At 49.9% G+C, this 20,003-nt stretch overlaps 1 protein-coding gene across 5 annotated transcripts in view; it reads left to right on the forward strand.

Moving 5' to 3' along the window:
- The window catches only part of LARS2 (leucyl-tRNA synthetase 2, mitochondrial), a 149,751-nt gene that overhangs the window by 119,334 nt on the left and 10,414 nt on the right, over nucleotides 1-20,003 (forward strand). For 3 of the 5 annotated variants that reach the window (XM_027585308.2, XM_027585309.2, XM_027585307.2), the window contains 5 exons: nucleotides 3,078-3,178; nucleotides 5,531-5,713; nucleotides 6,861-7,030; nucleotides 9,062-9,139; nucleotides 11,754-11,865. In XM_027585308.2, the coding sequence (XP_027441109.1) occupies nucleotides 3,078-3,178; nucleotides 5,531-5,713; nucleotides 6,861-7,030; nucleotides 9,062-9,139; nucleotides 11,754-11,865 (644 nt within the window). Of the gene's footprint in view, nucleotides 1-3,077; nucleotides 3,179-5,530; nucleotides 5,714-6,860; nucleotides 7,031-9,061; nucleotides 9,140-9,398; nucleotides 10,507-11,753; nucleotides 11,866-20,003 lie in introns of those variants that run through there. The other 2 variants (XR_003518245.1, XM_027585310.1) reach the window with 2 other exon arrangements.

The raw sequence follows: 20,003 nt of genomic DNA on the forward strand, positions 1-20,003 counted from the left end.
GACCAGGCTGTGTTGTGATTACAACATAAGGATCCGCACCCTGCCCTGCACCCATCACCTCAAGGACTAGTCTCTTAGACTAGTCTAAGTAGTAAGGACTAGTCTCTTAGACTAGTCTAAGTACTAGACTAGACATGTACTTAGAGAGGAAAGGAAAGGAAAAATCTCGTCAACTATAAAGTTCATCCCACTGGCATCGAGCACAGCAGGGAGAAGGTGGTAGTCTGGTTTTTTGTCTTTTTTTTTTTTTTTTCCCCTGTCAGGCTGCGGCGCATAAAACTATCTGAGGAAGATTCCAATCTAAAAGATGAACTTGTGCACACACAGATCACCCCGACGAGCCCACTGATGCTTAACTGGGTTTGGGAGGCAGCCCTTCCTTGTAGAATACCGGCTCAAATTTGCTTGGTGCTTTTGAATGCGTTCATGTCCAGTCTCTTCCTTTACCTGCCCAATAAAATGTAGCCATATGATTTTCTTGTTTTATTTTAAAACTGTTGCCATATACGTACTCTAGTATGTGGATTGGGGTTGAAATCCAAGTGCCGCCTGCCATTGGTTGGGAGGGGAAGATGGCTTCAGGAGGCAGGAACAGCAACCACCTAGCGTCCTCTGTCTGTCCTGCTGTCCATGCGTTTATGCATATTTATGCATTCATTCATCCCTCTGTGGTTTGGACATGTGCTTGAGCCTGTCCTCCATCTGTCGCGCACAGCGCTAAGTGCTGGGTCCTTGAGGTGATGGGTGCAGGGCAGGGTGCGGACTGGTCTTTATGTTGTAATCACAACACAGCCTGGTCACACTTGTCACGGCGGCGGTGTGTGCCGGACATTGCAGGACCCAAGGGAGGGCATGGAGGTGTGAGCCGGGGACAGAGGTGGCCACCCAGAAAAGGGAATGCCTGATTCAGTGGTGAAGGGGGAGTCCAGGTTTCCTGGGGAACATGGTACGTGCTGGCAACAACCACGTGTGCATGTGACCTCCGTGAGGAGCAAGTGTTTTAAGTGTCAGAGACCCCAGGCAGGTCAACAGGGGCTGATGGTAGAGAAAGTCACACGCTCAGCCTGTGCGGGTACAGTTCTCTGAGCTTCTTGAGGAAGATGCAGACGTGTGTCCGTGGGCATTGAAACCCCAACCTGCTGTGGATAAAGCCTGTGTGGCCTGAGGACACACATTCCTCATGGTGTGGGTGTGGGTGTTCCTAAAGAGGGGGGACCACAGACACCATGGCTCCCCTTCAAGGTGCTACCATATTCAAATGCCTCATAAGATCCAAGCGCATTTGACTGTCAAATAACCTTTCATGATTTTCGATGTAAAGACTCAAATTTTCTAGGAATCTTGCAGGCACACGAACTGTGGCACCAAAGGATGTCAGTCTGCCAAACGTGGCTTTGGCAGTGGAATGTCATGGGGGAGGTGGGAGGAAGGCAGCTTTATGACTCAAAAGAGTTTATTATTAGGATGGATTTTAGAGCCTTGAACAGGGCATTGGTGACTTCTGTGCACACGCACGTGTGGAATTTCTTCCAAATTAACATGATACCCTGGCAGATGGCCCCTATGACGTTGAAGAATAACATTGAATAATGTGGACAAGGTCTCAAAAATGTGTGTTACATTTCTCCTTGAATGTTAAATATATTGGGTCTTTTCCACCTTGGAAAATACCTCACCACCACCACCAAACTCATATATGCACGCACGTATACCCACACGTGCTCGTAAGATTTTAAAATACGAAGGCTAGGAATCCCTTCTTTGTAGCTGACCCTCATCTCTTTCCCAGTCACTCTCTTTGCTCCACGCCACCCCCTGAATCCACTAGAAAGTTTCCCCAAACTGCATCTGTCCACACGGCCGTTTGAGGAGGGCCACACAGGTACAAAGCGGGGGCCAGACTCGGCATCACGGTTCATCTACATCAGATGGCCTTGCGCGAGAAACGAGGGCCCTGTCAAATTAACAAAGCCAGCGCCTCCTTCCATGAGGACGGCAACACTGGTGGCCCACTGGGCCTCTGAGGTCCTTGGCCCTTTGAGCCTCTACAGAAGAGCCACGTTGCGTGAGTGAACTTGAAGCACCAGGGGGTTTGCCTCGTGCTGCCGGCGTCGCTCGTGGGCATGGCTCCCACCGCACGTCCCTGCAGCTGTCCTTACGAACACGAAACACGCACACACACGTGATGAGCACGTGCCTCCACGAATCATTCCTGGAGTTTGGAATAGCGCTTGCTCACGTGCTTCACAACTGAGTCAGGTGGATTCTTCGGGATATACCATTTCACATCAGAAATAAAGTCCTTTCAGCATAGGGGTCAACCTCTCCCTGTCCTCTTCAGAGAAAACATTTATATTTCACTATTCATCCAAAGTGACTAAAACCAGGCACTATAACCAAATTGTCATCCATCCGTACTGTAGGCCAACTAGAGAACGGTTTAATGAATTAATTGATTAATTTTTATCTTAATTATTATTTGTATGACTTACACATTTTTTTAAAGAATGTGAGTAGGCACTGTCTGCAAGTTGAGGGAAAAGCAGCCTGCTTAAACGGAGCCCCAAATTCAACCTCTCCGCATCCTCTTGAGCCCATCCTGATGCTGGACTCAGCACGTAGCTGACATATTTATGGTTCTTTAGAATTTATGAGTATTTTCAGGCATTCATTTACTCGAATCTTCCCAACAGCCCTTGGACAGATTTTTATTGCCTCTACTTGACAGATAAGCCAACAGCTGCTAAGAACAGGTAAGGGACTTGCCTTGCTTGGCTCCTAGAATTCACTGAGTAGGAGATAGATTCAAATCCAGGCCTTCCAAATCTGAAGCCTAGTGCTCTTGCCACTTCGCCAAGTGGAAAGCAGTTAATACCTGCTGGTATGAATTAACGTTCTTATCGCTGCTTTATAAGGAGCCCTTTGTTCCAGTTGGGTTTCCAAGTGGCATTCGCCAGCCCACCTGCTTTCGTGAAGGGCAGCCGTCTCTGTCCATCAGCTGAGAAGGCTTGTGTCGCTGTCTTCTGGATGCTTCCAATCCCCACCCATTGATTTCTTTTCCCATTATCTTTCCTCAGAGAACCTTTCCATAAGCTGCTGGCCCAAGGCCTTATCAAGGGGCAGACATTCCGCCTACCATCAGGACAGTATCTCCAGAGAGAGGAAGTAGATCTCACAGGTAAGAAAAAGGCCCATCTGGACCATCTGGGTACATCAGGCCGAGGCCAGGCCTGAGAGCCATTGACAAAGCAAGTGTTTGCCCGGGGCCTGGGCTGGGTGGAAAATCCAGGGTCTCCGGGCCTCTGCCTACTGTGGGCCGGTGTCCTCTGAAGGCTGGGGCCAGGATGGCTGCCCGCCCGTCGGCCCCAGCCCCATCCAGCGTCCATTTGCTTCTGGCAGGGTTTTTGCTTATATGTAACCCAAAGTCAGTTGGGGCATCACCTCATGTCCTTGCTCAGGTTTGACAGCGTGTCTCAGGAACAGAGCCCCCAGACCCAAGAGGCACTCCCTAGGTGGTCTCTAGGCGCATGTTGGCCCCTCGGGGCTGCCCCGACACTGACCCCCTTCAGCTCCCCGGAGCAGCCCTATCTGGCAATCCCCTGACCTCCCTTGCACTTTTCCTCAGGGGTAGTTCCTCCCAGCAGATCTTGAGGTGGCACCGTGACGATGTCGTGTGCACTCAGCCTACCGATGAAATCAGTAGAAAATGGGAGTGGGGGGCACATACGGGCACCAGTGAGAAACCCCCAGAACTCTGGCCATTCAGCTTAGAAAACCCAGGGCACAACAGAGGAGGTCACGTAAACCCAACAACCTCCTAATGGTAGGCAGCCTACCCAAGCCAAACACTACAGAAAAGATTTAGGTAGAAGCCATCAATGGAATTACCTAATTAATGCAGTAATATATCAGGGTTTGGAATGGTCCGAGGGAGAAAAAGAAGCTGGAAAAGCAGAAAAGGGCAGTGTTTCGCGAACATGGGCCAGAGGGGAAAGGAGCCAAATCCAAAGGGCACGTACATTTCAGTTGTTAGTGAAGTGCTGTCTGTGTTAAGGGCAGGGCTGCCATGTGCAGCTGTGCAGCGTGTGCACTGCACAAAGGCACCCAGCCAAGGGGGTGAGCAGGGCCTGAAATCCAGCCATTTGCCAAACCATACACCTCCGGGCCACATTTGCCAAGCGAGGGCACCTTTTTCCTACTTCTCAACTGCTCTGCCCTGATAGTTGGCTTTTTCCTAATTTGCACAACAGTGCTGGGAAGAGTAGCTACAGCCCGGAGGAGGTGTGCAGGGTAAACGGACAGCCCAGATAAAGCAACTTCAGTCTCCCTTGGCTCCAATGTCATGGGGCCAGACAGTGTTGTGAACATCTTTTCCCTTCCCACGCAGACTTGGCCGCTGGGAGAGAAACAAGGGCAAGCTTCCATCTCCTTAATGGGTGCGCTTCTGCTAAAGTACGGAATTAGTTCTTAGGTATATACATCAGTCCCTTGGGAGTTTGGTTGCCATTGGAGTCCGGGACTATCTGGCTGGAAGGAACAGAAATGCACCCAAAGGCAGGTTGAGCACAGGATATAGAGATGTCACCCCAAGCCAGCTGCCGGCGCTCCAGCCGGGCCTCCCAGCACGCCCACAACCACCGGGTGCCACACAGATGCCAGTCCTAGGACTTTCTCCTCTCTCTTTCAATGGCCTCTGGTTCCTCTTCCTCCTTTCCTCTGCTTTTCTGCCCTGTTCTCCTTCCTCTGCCAGGCTTGGCTTCTGCCCTGCCCCAACTTTAGGGCATAAGGTGACCTTGGGAGCCACGATGCCATGTCTGGCCCCATCTCCTTAGGACTTTATGGTTCCAGTGCCCGGCAACATTGAAACAAGAGTTTCTGTCTCTCTGTTCCACGTCCTGAGAAAGACCTTGGCCTTGCCAGATGTCCTTCCTTGTCCCAGCCACTGGAGCTCGGCCACAAGGTCACCTCATCCCACCCTAGCCATAGAAGGCCTTCTCTGTCACCACCCTCGGGACCGGTGGTGTGGGCGTGGGGAGGAGCCACTTCCAAAGAACAGGGCACACGGCATTCCACGTGAGCCCAGTGAGCTAGCTCCACGGAGCCTGCTCGCGCAAGACCCTGACTGGTCAGCTGCCCGCTCCCCGAGGAGACTGTGCATCCGTAAAGAAAACGGCGAAACGTGCAAAGCTTTGCTACCCTGTTTTTTACTTTCTCTTTTGTATAAACGTTGTTTGCTTTTATAGAGCAGGAAGTTGCTTCATCTCGTTTTGTGGTGGAGAAGAAGCTGGTACGGGCCATCACAACTGTGCTCTATGTTCCCAAAGGGAAGGTTTGGGGTGGGAGGTGGGCCTCACCCGTTTCAAAATGAAAACATTTCCTGTGATACACAGTAGAGAGAGAGAAAGGGGCATGTTGAGCGAATTCATGGGATCCTTCACATGGACACTTCGAATTGCTCTTTATTGAATGTGCTTTTATAGAACCGCCTAGAGCCACACCTTCTGTCACCGTGTGTTTTTCTGGTGCACAGGTGCTGTTCCTGTTCATGCAGAAACGAAGGAGAGGTTGGAGGTGACGTGGGAGAAGATGAGCAAGTCCAAACACAACGGGGTGGACCCCGAGGAGGTCGTTGAGCAGTACGGCATCGACACCGTCCGGCTCTACATCCTTTTCGCTGCCCCTCCTGAGAAGGACATCTTGTGGGATGTGAAGAGTAAGGCCCCTTCCTCTCCCCGGCCTCCTTTGTGATCTGCCCCGGACACCGGAGGAGTTCGGGGAAAGGAAATGTCTGGGCTGAAGACAGTAGTAAGGGTTCTAGGAATCAGTTCCATGAAGTGGAGTAGCGTGGTTTGTCCAGCACCCTGTGCCATTCTTAGCCTGGGGTTCCCAGATGGAATGAACCTCAGAATCGGTGGGGGGGGCGGGGCTGGTGGCCCTTGTGGATTCCCAGTCCTCACCCCAGACCTCCTGAAACAGCATCCGGGGGGCCCCAGGAACCTGCCTTTGGCACGTCTGTGGTGTTGCTAATGCAGGTTCTACACCAGTCTGCCAGAGAACCTTCCCCGGGAGCCAGGCTGGCTTCCATGCCACCCTGGGGCCCCTCTGTGGTCCACGGAGGCCAGTCCCCCTCTTGATCTACCCTGAAAGGTTTGTTCTGGGGCAGGGTCATCACCCCTTCCCAGCCCAGAAAAGCCCGCCCTAGGGCCTGCTCCGGATGTTCCTGTGACCCCTTCCCTCACCCACAGCAGCCTCCAGAGCCCCTCAGGGGAGATTTGTCTCTGCAGAGTTGGTTAGATCTGAAAAGGCGTGAGTAAAATCTTGTTGGGTATCTGGATGTCCTAGAATACACGGTCCAGTGGTCATTCGGTTGCTGTGGCAGAAGCAGCCAGATGCCTGGATCACCACTTACGCCCTTGCCTGTGATAAGTGTGGCACAGGGGCCAGTCCCAGAATGGGCTGCATTGGAATCACTGGGGACATACAGAGGGCACACGTGAGGGCACAGGCGTCTTTGGGGACACCTCTGCGGCAACAGGCTTTCTTACTCAAGGCAGCTGGGCACAGGGGGCCCATCATGGCCCAGGCTTCTGAGCTTGTTGTGGGCCGGGGTGGTTGGTGGGCGGCACTCCGAGGAGCCCTGCGGTCCAGTACGCCGAATACCTGGGGCTCTGGGGTGTGACAGAGTCCGTGCTGCTCTGAGCTCCCGGATGCTAGAGGCCAGGGTGGCCCCCATAATTCCCACTGGGGCACAATGAAGCATGTCTTCAATGCACCCGTGCCTCTCTGGGCTTGGGGAGAGCCAGATCAGTCATTCACATGTCTGTCTTTCTCTCTCTCTCGTTTCCTGACATGAAACTCAGCCGATGCCCTTCCCGGGGTGCTGAGGTGGCAACAGCGTCTGTGGGCCTTGGTGACCCGCTTCATCGAGGCGAGGGCTCCCGGGACGGCTCCCCGGCCCCAGCTGCTGAGTGATGAGGAGAGAGCCGAGAGCAAGAAGCTCTGGGAGTACAAGAACTCAGTCATCTCTGAGGTCAGGAACTTTCCGGGGATGCTGGTCAATTCTGTGACTGAGCACACTTGGTCCAGGTGGACCACCCTGCCTTGGGGCGGGCCGCTGTTGGCCTTACTCCTTCCTCACCGTGGCATCCCCCCGGCCTTGAAGGGTTGCCGTCACCGTGTCGAGTAGCTCACCAAGCTGGAGCAGCCGGCCACGTGCTCTAATGGAAAGACATGCTCTCAGGAAAGGGCTTCCTCAAACGGTGTCCACCACGTGTCCATCCCAGATCTCGGGAGGACGCCCCCTTCCCACCGGCTCCACACTTAACACTCTGGGGCAGAGACCCAAATGCAGGGTCTCGCTGCTGACCCACCGCGTACGAGATGAACAGAAACAGAAGTGTAGCACTGAAAGGGGCATGAGGAGACTGCTCTTTGGCCTCCTCATTTTACAGATGGGGGCAGAGATGAGGCCCAGAGCCAAGAATCCAAGTTCCTGGATGCTCCGCATAGTGAGGCCTTCCCCACCCAGTTACGTTGTTACACGGTATCTGTGCGAATTATTGTGGTTTAATTTTTGCAAATAAATGACGTGTTCATGTTACCTTCTTAGAAAATGTTTTATTGTCTAAATCGTTTTCTTTTTTTCTTTTTTAAAGATTCTTTTTTTAAGTAATCTCCATACCCAATGTGGGGCTCGAACTCATGCCCCTGAGATCAAGAGTTGCACGCTCCACTGGCTGAGCCAGCCAGGCCCCCCGGACTCATTTTAAAAGATTCTTCACTGATAACAAATCCCTATAAATTTCTTCTCTAGAAGTCGGATACCATACCATGACATTTGCCTTTTTAAGCACTTTGTGAAGTAAATGTCATATGTTTTTGAAAGAAGGCATTTAAGGAGATCCAGAGCTATTTTTAGCGGGTGTCACTCCTTAGGCTGAATTTTTACTGTTATTTTTATTTTTTAGAATTGCTGATTTGAACTTTTAAAGTCAGCCAAGGTCACTTTTTTGGACTCTGGTGACTGATGACATTGAAGAAACAGGGTTTTCATGAGGCCCTGGGTCCAGCGTGGTCTCATTCGGTGACACTTCTTTTTTTTTTTTTTTTTTAAGATTTTATTTATTTATTTATTTATTTGATAGAGAGACAGCGAGAGAGGGAACACAAGCAGGGGGAGTGGGAGAGGGAGCGAGAAGCAGGCTTCCCGCGGAGCAGGGAGCCCGACGTGGGGCTCGATCCCAGGACCCTGGGATCATGACCTGAGCCAAAGGCAGACGCTTAAGGACTGAGCCACCCAGGCGCCCCTTGGTGACATGTCCTCAGGGAATATTCCCGTCCACTCTAGTGTAGAGACACAGAGCTCACGCAGTTGAACTTTGTGATGTAAATGATGCCTGGGTGACTGTTTTCATGCCACATACTTCCTGTCTGGATTTGGCACATTCTTCTGTCAGATCATAGAACTGGGGTATTTCGACAAGTTGGAAACTCTTGACATCTTTAGATGTGTTGTCTTTCTGTATTCTTGGCCGTGGTCGAAATCGAGAAGCACACAAACAGGAAGAAGCTGACAAGTCAGCTTGAGTGTTCTTGTGTTGACTCCGTATTTGAAAACGCAAAACTCACCTTATCCCATATGCGAATAACCTTCATTGTGAATGAAAGTCATGGAGCCACAGGGAAGGGACATCCTGTACCCCATCTCCTGTTGTTTTGATGTTTACTCGTCTGCGGGTCCTGCCTCCTGTCCAGGTGGTTAGAGGCGTTTGATGTCCCCGCTGGGAGAACCAACACTGTCCCAGATGTGGGGGGGGGCGGGGCAGGAAACGCTGGACAGTGGAAACACCATTTGACCCTGATTTTTTAAAATCTTTGTGCCAATGAAACATTACCATGATTATCTGAGATAGTGAATGCATTTATGAATTTCTTTGATTGCATTCATTTAATTCACATTTTTTGGATAATTCATTTGCTTTGTTGTTGTGTTGCATTGGTTTTTTTGTGGAAAGCTCAAAGGGATTTTGAAGAAAGTGAGTAATTCAACTTTTACCCATAGGTGACCACCCATTTCACAGAGGACTTCTCACTGAATTCTGTAATTTCTCAGCTGATGGGACTCAGCAGTGCCCTCCTGGTAAGTGGCCCCCCTGTCCTCATTTGCTGGTAGCAGGGGCGGGTGGGTGGCCTTGAGCCACATTGTGAGGTGGCCTGCAGGGTCCTGGTTGGTGGACAGAGAGCAGGACCATGGTGTCACCTCCTTGGTGTGGCTCTGTTATCGTAAAGAAGCCTGTTTTCCATAGTCACAACCTAGTTTTATAGCTGGAAGGTTCTTAAAGGTTGTCTGGTCCAAAGCCCACCCCCTCACTCCCCTCCCCCACCCCCATATTTTGCAGATGAGGACACTGACACCCTGGGAGGTTCGATGACGTGTCTGGTTGATTAGTGACAGATCAGGACCAGACTCGAGCCCCCTTCTCTTGCGGCTCTGCTCTTTTCTTCCTGCTTCCGCTGCCCGCTCTCCTGATTGATCTGATACCCCCTTGGCATCATTAACATGTTACACTCCTTTAATCTGGACAAGTCAGATTTGTGCTCACTAAAAACAAAAGTCAGCCTTTTTAGCATAGATTCCTCTTCTTGCCACATGTGACTAGACTTTTTCTTGCCAGGGGAAGGATTTGTCAACAAATGGAGGTTAGGCAAGTAGTTAGCTGTTTGGACAACAAACAACAACAAAAAATGTAGATTAAAGCTATTACCACATGCCTTTTATAATGAAGCTCTTCCCAGACTTTAAGAACAGTGGAAGAAATTTACAGGTTTGACTACATAGAACTCACCATTTTTAGTATATTAAAACATGCCATGTTACAAAGCAGGTAAAAACTGGGGAAAACATTTTATAACAAATATGTCAGACGTGAGGCTTAACATCCTTGATATGTAAAGAGCTCTTTACATATGAATATAAAAATACCTGACCTAAAAATGGTCAAAGGATGTGAAAAGAAAATCACTCACAGAAAATGGTATAGAGATAATCTGTAAACTTGGCAGAAAAAAAATATTTGCCTTACTAATTATCGTGAAACGCAAACTAAAAACACGATGCTATTTTTTTTTAACCTATCAAATTTGTAGAGACTTTATAACATAAAGTCCCTGCTATGACCGAGACAGTGAGACATTGACACCCCAGCAGTGGCCGTGTGGTTAATGGAACCTTGCCAGGAAGAACTTCGGCTCCGGGGTTGGCATCCCTACAGTCGTTTAGACCCTTTGATTCCAGGCTGCCCATTGGCAGGTGACTTATAATCACAGAGACATAGAACCCCAGCTGTCCCCAGTGGGGAAATCGTGAAATGACTCATATCATATCAATAGGGAGGAGATGTGCCACCACCATTCACATCGTGTCTTCCAGGAATCCCTAGTACCAGAAACTGTTCATGATACAACATCAAATAAACAGACAATACAGAAGTGCTCAGAGGATAAAAATTCCGGTCTAGCAAAAGGGTATGTGGACAGATGTGTATATTCACATATTTTTGCATTTTTGGAGACCAGGATAAAATACATCAGGTTTTTTTTTTTTTTTTTTCTGTTTGGTGTAATTGTGAGTGGTTTTGTATTTCCCAGATTTTCTTTGCTGAGTGTGTGTGTTTTTTTAAAGATTTTATTTATGTATTTGACACAGAGAGAGCACAAGCAGGGGGAGCAGCAGAGGGAGAGGGAGAAGCAGGCTCCCCGCTGAGCAGGGGAAGCCAGCCTCTGGGAAACTCAGTACCCTTGTTCTTCCCACAGCCCACTTCCCCCCAGGCTGTCCTTGGTCTACACTCGCAGGCTCACACCCTGCTTTGCTCCCCACCCTCCCTCCCCACCCACACCCTGTGGAATCCTGTGGCACCCTCGATTCATTTGTCACTTTTCTCCCCAGTTGGCTGTAAACTCCTTGAGGGCAGAAACCGTGCCCTTTTGGAGTAGGTACCCCATAAATTAAGTGGGTGTGGCTACGTTATGTGACTAGGCTGCACCGCAGGAAGAAACTGGGTGTTACCAGCACAGCTGCTTAATAGGAGGATGAGACCCCCGAGGGGGCGGGAGGACCCCAGCACTGGGCGCTCCACGTTGCAAAGCCTGTGAGCAAGTCTCTCTGCATGTCTCACGGGTCCTGCAGCGCACGGGAAACCTCCAAGAGCGGTCAGGAGTTTAACTCTGATTTAAGACAAAGCTGCTGGGAGCCTGCTTCTCCCTCTCCCTCTGCCCCTCTCCCATGTGCGTGTGCTCTCTTTCTCTCTCAAATGAATAAATAAAATCTTTTTAAAAAAATTAATAAATAAATAAAAAACTAAAAAAAAAAAAGAAAAGACACAGCTGGATTCTCGTGGGGGCCGCATCCCTTGGTCAGCCACGTACCTGGGGGCAGATTGCTCCCCTTCCGTGGTCCTTAGCCTCTCCACCCTTCCAGTGGGGTAAGAACAGCACCCTCCAAGGGTACTGGTGGGAACTACACGAATCAGCCTCAGACCAAGGGCGTAGTCCATGCTCCGCGAGGAATAGTGTACATGTTATTGCTATTGCTGCTCTGCTTTTAATACTGTGACTAAAAGGGGCGAGTTCAGTGTCCGGAGCAAACGTGGGTGGGAAGGAGGGTTCCTGCCTACCTGCTTGGGTCTCTGGCCTTCCGTGCCCTGGCTTGTTTCGTGCGCCTCAGTGTTCTTCCACCGTTCTTTTCTGTTCCTCAGCAAGCTTCTCAGAGAGTGGTCCTCCACAGCCCCGAGTTTGAGGACGCGCTGTGTGCCCTGACAGTGATGGCCTCCCCGATGGCCCCCCACATCACCTCGGAGCTCTGGGCAGGTAGGTGGGGGCATCCTCGCCAGACCCGCTACTGCTAACCTGGATGTGCCCCAGCCTCTCGTGGAACTCGACTTGGGGCCCAGATGTCCTCAGGCGTGGGGCCCAGCGTTTGGCACCTGTACCAAGGGACCTCTGTGCCTTGCAGTCGGAATGGGGGTACTTCTGCGTGCTCACCCCTGCCGAAGGGGAAGGCCCCTCTCCGCGTTGGCGCCCCGCACCCGCCCCTCTGGGAATGCGGACGGCCCCGCGGGGCGCTCTTTCTCCGAACCCAGCCTCCCGCTCTCCATAGGCCACGACCCCACGTTCTCTTTCTAAGAGGGGAACGTAGGGTTAGTCCCACTTTACAGATGGAGAAAAGGACGCCTGGAGTCAGGCTGCAGATCTAAAATTTACTTAAACTGGGATTCGGGTCTCTCCAGCAGACCGTCCTTCCTAAACTGGGCACTGAAGCGAGTCCCCCTGACTGAGGCTCACTGGCTAAGTGGGGAAGCTTCCACCCCGCCCGCCCCCTTGGAGGTCCCAGTTCTGGAGCTGGGGAAATGACTGGAGAGTGTTGTTTTGTTTGTTTGTTTAAGACTTTAGTTGAGAGAGAGAGAGAGCATGAGCTGCGGGTAGGGGCAGCAGGAGAGGGAGAAGCAGACTCCCCGCTGAGCAGGGAACCCTACACGGGGCTCGATCCCAGGACCCTGGGATCATGACCTGAGCCGAAGGCAGACGCTTAACCGACTGAGCCACCCAGGCGCCCCATGACGAGAGTTTTTAGCCAGCTCCCGGGTGATTCTGATGCACAGGCAGGTGGGGGACTGTGTCCCTCTACTGTTAAGACCTGGCTCTCAGGGGCGCCTGGGTGGCTCAGTCGGTTAAGCGGCTGCCTTCGGCTCAGGTCATGACCCCAGGGTCCTGGGACCGAGCCCCACGTCAGGCTCCCTGCTCAGCGGAGAGCATGCTTCTTCCTCTCCCTCTCCCTGCTGTTCTGCCTACTTGTGCTCTCTCTCTCTCTGTCAAATAAATAAATAAAATCTTAAAAAAAAGACCTGGCTCTCAGAGGAAAGCCTAAGGCAAGATTTCATGCGCTTTTTTTCTCTCGTAGGGCCGCCTCTTGAGAGCATTTTCAGGGCGCATTGGTCATTCTAAAAGGCCCTCACTAGAAATACCAACATCCTGTCCTTTTAAGAAATAATTTGAACATTCTTTACCCTAAACTGTCTTCAATAGTTAATTCTTTCTTTTCTTTTTTGTCATCTCTATTTCTTGTTAATTTTAATGTGGAGCTACTTTTTCAGATGGTGTGAGGTTTATAGTGTCTTCCCATTTCCTATTTCTGGACACCTAGACCCTTTATAATAACACATCATTGTTTTAAAAGTTGAATAGCTAATTTTTTGTTCACATATGAAATCCTTAGAACACATACCTAAATGTAGTGCTTGCCCAGGAAGGATACAAAACATGAAGGCTTTTGATGGACATCTTCAAATCTCTGGATCCATGGTGAATATGCACAAACGAGAGCCTCTGTCATGATTCCAGGGGTTTTGCAAGGACGTTGCAATCCCTTGGTGATAAACTCGCCCTGCGTGCTGGAATAACCCAACCTGGGCCCACTCCCTCCCTCTGAAGTCCTGAGTGATATGCTTATGACTTTGTTGCTGTGAGGATGAACGTCAGGGCCACGCACCTTATGGGGCCAGAGCAGGTGGATATGTCTTAGAGGAGCTCAGGCCCCCAGGCCTTGGCCTTGGTGTCAGAGGCCTCATGTAGCCTGTCAGGACCGACTCAAGACAGAATGTGGAGCAACAGTTTGGCCACCTTTGCTTTACCTGGGACTCCAGCTGGTTGCCTAAGGGTTTACAAGTAAAATTTCATCTGTGAGTATTTCCAATTTAAAAACAAGATACACTTGCAAACATTTTGATTTTTTTTTTTAACTTGTAAATGTTTTTAATCACTGCATTAATTGCCCCCAGGCATGACTTTGGTAACTGTTCGGGTGACGTGTCTAGCATTTGCTCCCGTAATCTGCCACGGGCAATTCTGGGCAGAGATCTGAGTTTCCACTTCAGATGATGCCCTTGAAGTGGAAAAGATAGGAATGTTTTTAAGACTCTCAATCTATGTTGCCAGACTATTTTCCTGAAAAGTTAGCCCGTTTCCACTCCAGAGTCTGTTTTTGAAGTATGTGTTCTGTTTCACTGATTTAATTATTGGATTTTCAACGTAGTTTTAACATCTGGTGTGCTAGCCTCCCTTCATTTCTTTTTTCATAAGTCTTTGAGCGCTTCTCACCTGTTTATTCTTCCCAGTAGAACTCTGGTATAATTTTATTATTAACATCCTTGAGATTTTGATTGAAATGTGGGTAAACCTAGAATTAATTTGGGAAGTCCTTACATCTTTACCCCTTCCAGACCTCCATGTGGTCTGTCTCTCCCTTCTATTTTTTTTAAGGTTTTATTTTGGGGGTGCCTGGGTGGCGCAGTTGGTTAAGCATCCCACTCTTGGTTTTGGCTCAGGTCGTGATCTCAGGGTCATGAGATCGAGCCCCGTATCAGGCTCCTTGCTCAGCACGGAGTCTACTTGGGATTCTCATTCCCTCTCCCTCTGCCCCTCCTGCTCGTGCTCCTCCCCCCACACTCTAAAATAAATAAAAATTTTTAAAAAATATTTATTTTTTTAAAGATTCCATTTATTCATTTGACACCCAGATAGAGAGAGAGAGAGCACGAGCGGGGGAGAGGCAGAGGCTCTCCACCGATCCAGGAGCCAGACGTGGGGCTCGATCCCAGGACCTGGGATCATGACCTGAGCGGAAGGCAGATGCTTAACCATCTGAGCCACCCAGGTGCCCCCAAAAAAGATTGTATTTTTAAGTAATGTCTACACCCAGCGTGGGGCTCGAACTCACAACCCAGAGGTCAAGAGTTGCACACTCCACCAACTAAGCCAGCCAGGCACCCCATCTCCCTCTTCATTCAAGACTTCCATTATGCTGAATCGAGTTTTATAGTTTTGTTCATTTCTTTTGTAGTTTTTCTTCTGACTCTATGCATTTCTTAAGGAGTATTCCCGAGTATTTTTTTGTTATGTCTTTATTTTTGCTCTTGTGACTGGAGTCTTTTCTATCAGTTTTGACTGGTAATGGCTGGGATGTAATTTTTAAAATTTATTTGCATGCTTATTCTCTTATCCAGATTCCCTACAAATCTCTCCTACGTTGGGTAGGGGGTAAAATCCTCTTAGACGTGCTAAGATTCTGTGATTAGCAGATAAGGATGAGTGTTCTCTTTCTTTCTAACAGTTATGGCTTGGTGTCTGTGTACATAATGTTTTAAACTGCTCAGAAAACCCTATGGGATGTTCGAGGTGCTGGTCCAGACGGCCCCTGTAATGTTTTGGGGTTTGTGTTTTTTTTTTTTTAAGAATTTTTTAGAGAGAGAAGGAGTGTGAGCAGGGTAGGGGAGGGGCAGAAGGAGAGGGAGAGAGAATCTCAAGCCGACTCCCCGCTGAGCATAGAGCCCAGTGTAGGGCTCGGTCCCACGACCCTGAGATCCTGACCTGAGCCGAAATCAAGAGTGGGACACTTGGGGCGCCTGGGTGGCTCAGTTGGTTAATCGACTGCCTTCGGCTCAGGTCATGATCCTGGAGTCCCGGGATCGAGTCCCACATTGGGCTCCCTGCTGAGCAGGGAGTCTGCTTCTCCCTGTGAACCTCTTGCCTCTCATGCTCTCTATCTCATTCTCTCTCTCTCTCAATTAAATAAATAAAATCTTTAAAAAAAAAAAAAGAGTGGGACACTTAACTGACTGAGCCTCCCAGGCACCCGGATAATCCCTATAATGTTAAGGAAGCAGCTCTCTGTCCTTGTTTTCCAGAACTCATATTAGGAATGGGAGCTATATTTTATTTAACATCCGTCCTTCACTTGTTGAGGTGTTTGTATCATCTGCTTTTAACTTCCCCCCCTTTGCCTTGTTGATATCACTATTGCCCAGTTAATTGATCACCTAATACCAAGCTCTCCCGGCATAGATTCTTCTGGACTATGGGTGCAGCGGACTCTGAGTTTACTGTCAAATCCTATCTGCTAGTGTTTTATTTGGAATTTGGCAGTTGTTTTCCTAGGAAGACCAGTTTTTCTCAGCGTGTGTGGTCAGGCTTGGACATGAGGGTTTCACTGACTCCACCAAGTAAATTGCTTTGGGTTCCTCTGTCCTTTGTGGTGGTTTAGAACAGCCTACAGAGGAAGAGACGCTTACCCATTCTTTGCTGAAGAGACAGAGCGCCCTAAAGGGAGGTTGGTATCAGGCCCTGCCACGCTAATTCCATATTCTGCCAGGCAGCCTTTTGTCCTCCCCTTGGGAAGGAAACATGACTCTTTCGTTTAGCATCGGCAACCACATTAAGTTTTTTAAATGGCACACGGTTCATTCTCTCCTAGTCTTCCTTTGCTTTAGAACAAACCAATCTAATTTGTAATAAACTTACTCTTATCCTGGAACATGCACACCTCTCCCTTTTATCTTCCTGCTTCGTCCCGCGTTGTCTTCTTCCTCCCGCATTTCATTTCTCCCACGAAGGACAGATGTCAGTGGGATTGGCAGAAACATCCCCCTCTTGCACGCCCCTTCGGTTGTGTGGCGGGCGGGCAGAGAGGATCTCCTCTCCCCAGGGCCCTGTCCCTCCGTGGCAGTTCTTAGGAACCAAGTGTACACTGTGGCACGGCAGGATCCCCGACAGGACACACGCTAGAGCATCGGGATAGAAACTAGCCCATTCCAAACCTTGCGCCCTGAATTTTCCAACGCATCACACACAGCTTTTGTGAGCTGTGGCATAGTAAGTCGGTAGAGATTGAATGTGAGGTTTGCTGCAGTGTTTCATTCAGTTGGGTTTATTGAGCACGTATTTTATGTGCCAGGCTCTGTTCTGGGCCTTTGTGGGAGAACTGGGGGAGGGCGGTCTTCCCTCAAGTTTTACAAATTCGTAGCAACTAATTTTGTTTTTTTTTTTTTAATTTGAGGAAGTAATGGGAAACCTTTGTCTTGTGGCTCTCCACATGTGTACATGTCACAGCCTCTGAATGAGCCGCAGGGTCCATGACAGAGTCAACTGAGGAGCCCCACGCACCTGGTGTGGCACCCTGGTCATTAAGTCACAGGTGCGGGTCAGGTGCCCTCAGTAGAGAATGGAGACGTGACTCCTTCCCGCCTCTCCAAGAGCGAAAGAGGCCCGGTGTCTCAGGGTGTGGGGAGTCCTTTGCAGTCAGAAGCACCGTATCGCGAGGAGCATCATTGTCATCCCGCACTGTCAGTCATTCTCGATCCAGGGCTTTGGACAGTTTTTACACACATTTCATTTGTTCTAGAAAACTTTGCTTTCATGTAGCTTCTGGTTTCACTCCCGTGTCTTCGACAGATAACTCAGAATGGCTATAAAGGGAAGACGGTGAGGGTGGAATGTTCAGAAACTGCCATTTTCTAGAGTTCCCTAGAGAAGCAGATTTTCACAGAAGAGATTCTCCCCCAAAGAGCAGCAGAATTGGGATCTGTCTTCTAGGGGAGATTTGGAGTCCTGTGCGCAAAATGGCCATCACTGCCATGGACAGAAAGAGAACAATCCAGAGAAGCTGAAGAGTCCCCTACCAATCTCTCTCTTTTTTTTTAAGATTTTTATTTATTTATTTGACAGAGAGAGACACAGCGAGGGAAGGAACACAAGCAGGGGGAGTGGGAGAGGGAGAAGCAGGCTCCCCGCCGAGCAGGGAGCCCGATGCGGGGCTCGATCCCAGGTCCTGGAATCATGACCTGAGCCGAAGGCAGACGCCTAATGACTGAGCCACCCAGGCGCCCCCCCCCCCCCCCAATCTCTTAAGGAGTCAGTGGAGACCTTCAGTAAGAAAGAGAACCAACGTCTTCGCAGTTGGTAAACTGCAACAGGATGAGGAAATCTTTTTTCCTTCCTGAAGTTTTGGATCTGAGAAGCTCAAGGCACCACATCTGAATCCACACAGTTAACTTTTGTGTACCATAATAGAGTATTGTGCTCCCCAGCTGAGGGTGTTAGCTGCTCGCTTAGGGAAATTTTGTGTTTGGAGTCACTGATACTGTTTCCAGACAAAGGACACAAGGTTTCCTTTGTTGGTGGACAGTAAAAGAGTAGAAAATCACCGGACAGGGAGCTTCTCGGTGGTACTCCGGTTGGAGGTGTAATTTCATCATCGTCAAAAATGACCTTCCTAATAGACAACAGTATGGATGGATCCCAGGGGGATTATGCTGCGTGAAAAAAAGTCAGTCTCCAAAGGTTATATACTCTATGATTCCATTTATGTAACATTCTTGAAATAACCAAATTATAGAGATAGAAAACACATCAGTGGTCACCAGGGCTTAGGGACTGGGCAGAGGGGGCAGTGGCCATATAGAGGGGACCACGAGGAGCCCAGTGGTGGCCGAGCAGCCCTGGATCTTGACTGTGGCGAAGGTTATGTGAAGCTGCCCACTTGTCGTGCTAGTGCTTATAACAACTGATGAGATCTGTGTAAGCTCTGTAGAGTGTACCCTTCTCAGTGTCCTGGTTTACACGGGACCACAGGGGGAGGCAGGCAGAGGGGTCACATTTCTTTACGACCTCCTGTGAACGTTTCTGTTTTCCGGCCACTCTTATGGCTGTGCGGCGATTCTTTTCTTTCTGGATTCCAGGCTTTACCTCGTGGGAGCTCTGGGTCTCCCATCAGCACCGTAATTGTGAGGTGACAGCGAGGGGGACCCCATGCCCCCCCAGGCATTCGGAACAGGCGTGTAATCCTGAAGCATGAGGCTGCCGCCACGAATCCATTTTTCTTCGTAAAATGAAAACGCCTGCGAAATAGCATAGCTTAGTGTTTTGCTATACATATGCACTGTATCCCTTAATTTCAACACAATTACAAACATACAAATCACGTAGGGGTGTGTGTGCGACCATTGTAGAGGAGAAGTTCTCACTGACGTTCTGATGGCGTTTTCTGTACAAATATGTGTGCGGCATTGGTGTTGTTAGCTCAAAATAACGTCAGTGGAATTCCTTCAGTGGGTAAAGGCTAAAATGAACTGGCATCCCATCCTATCCATTTTCTTGGAATCGCCAGGGCTGGATGAGGCTCAGTGGGCCTCAGAGGCCATGGAGTCCCCAAGTCCAGCCTCGTGTGTGTGTGTGTGTGTGTGTGTGTGTGTGTGTGTGTGTGTGTGAGCACAGGGGTGGGGGGTGGAGCAGGTCTGATGGTGGCCAACAAGAGAGGCTGCCCACCCCAAGACCCACTCCCGGGCGCCCCGGGGGCGTGGTGACCTCCCCAGCTCTCAGACCATGCGAGGAGCTTGCGTGGGTTGTTGCAGTCATTTTGAAGGAAGGTCAGCGACAACGGCCCTCCCAGTGGAGGGGCAGGAGGGGGGTAGGCCACAGGCGACGGCTGGCCCTGCACGGTGGCCTTGCATGCCAGGGCTCTGGCCCATCCCAGCCCGTGTGCAGACTTTCTCCAGGTGCTGCCCAAAGGCCAGCTCTCGACCTGGCATGTGTTCTATAAAGAAACCATCCTATTTGCTATGCAAACGTTAGGTCTTTGTACTTCCCTAAAGAGTAGGGAGGCAAAAACACAGTGGAGAACCCACAGCCGTGAGTTTCTGTCCCGCCGCGCTGAGCAGGGTGGCCCCACTCCCGTCTGTGTAGAAACTCTGCTGGGGACCCAGGCTGCCCCAGGAAGGCCGGGCTTCCTCATTTTTTTTTTTTTTAAGTGGAATTTGCAACAACTTCTGCCCAGAACATTTGTGTCCAAGGCCCTTTCATCTCCCGGGCATCCTGTATGACTACCATGCGGAGGTTCTGGAATCCTTCCCACTGCAGCTGGGTCACAGGACCAGCCATACGGGGCCAGCCTGCTAAAGTAACGAAATGATCATCTCCCTTCTGTGACCTCTGTCTCGTATTTAGACAAGAGTCTTAATAGTACCCCTTCTGAGATACGAGCAGGAAGCTCCTTTCGGCTCCTGCCAAACGGCCCATCTGTTAGCGGTGGAGCAGGTCCGTCAGTAAGTGCTGGAAGCCCAGGGTACAGGGGCCAGCAGGGCCCCAGGAATACAGCTCTGACAACACTTGGTCCACAG

The sequence above is a fragment of the Zalophus californianus genome, chromosome 1 (genome assembly GCF_009762305.2).
Source record: "Zalophus californianus isolate mZalCal1 chromosome 1, mZalCal1.pri.v2, whole genome shotgun sequence".
Taxonomy (NCBI): domain Eukaryota; kingdom Metazoa; phylum Chordata; class Mammalia; order Carnivora; family Otariidae; genus Zalophus; species Zalophus californianus.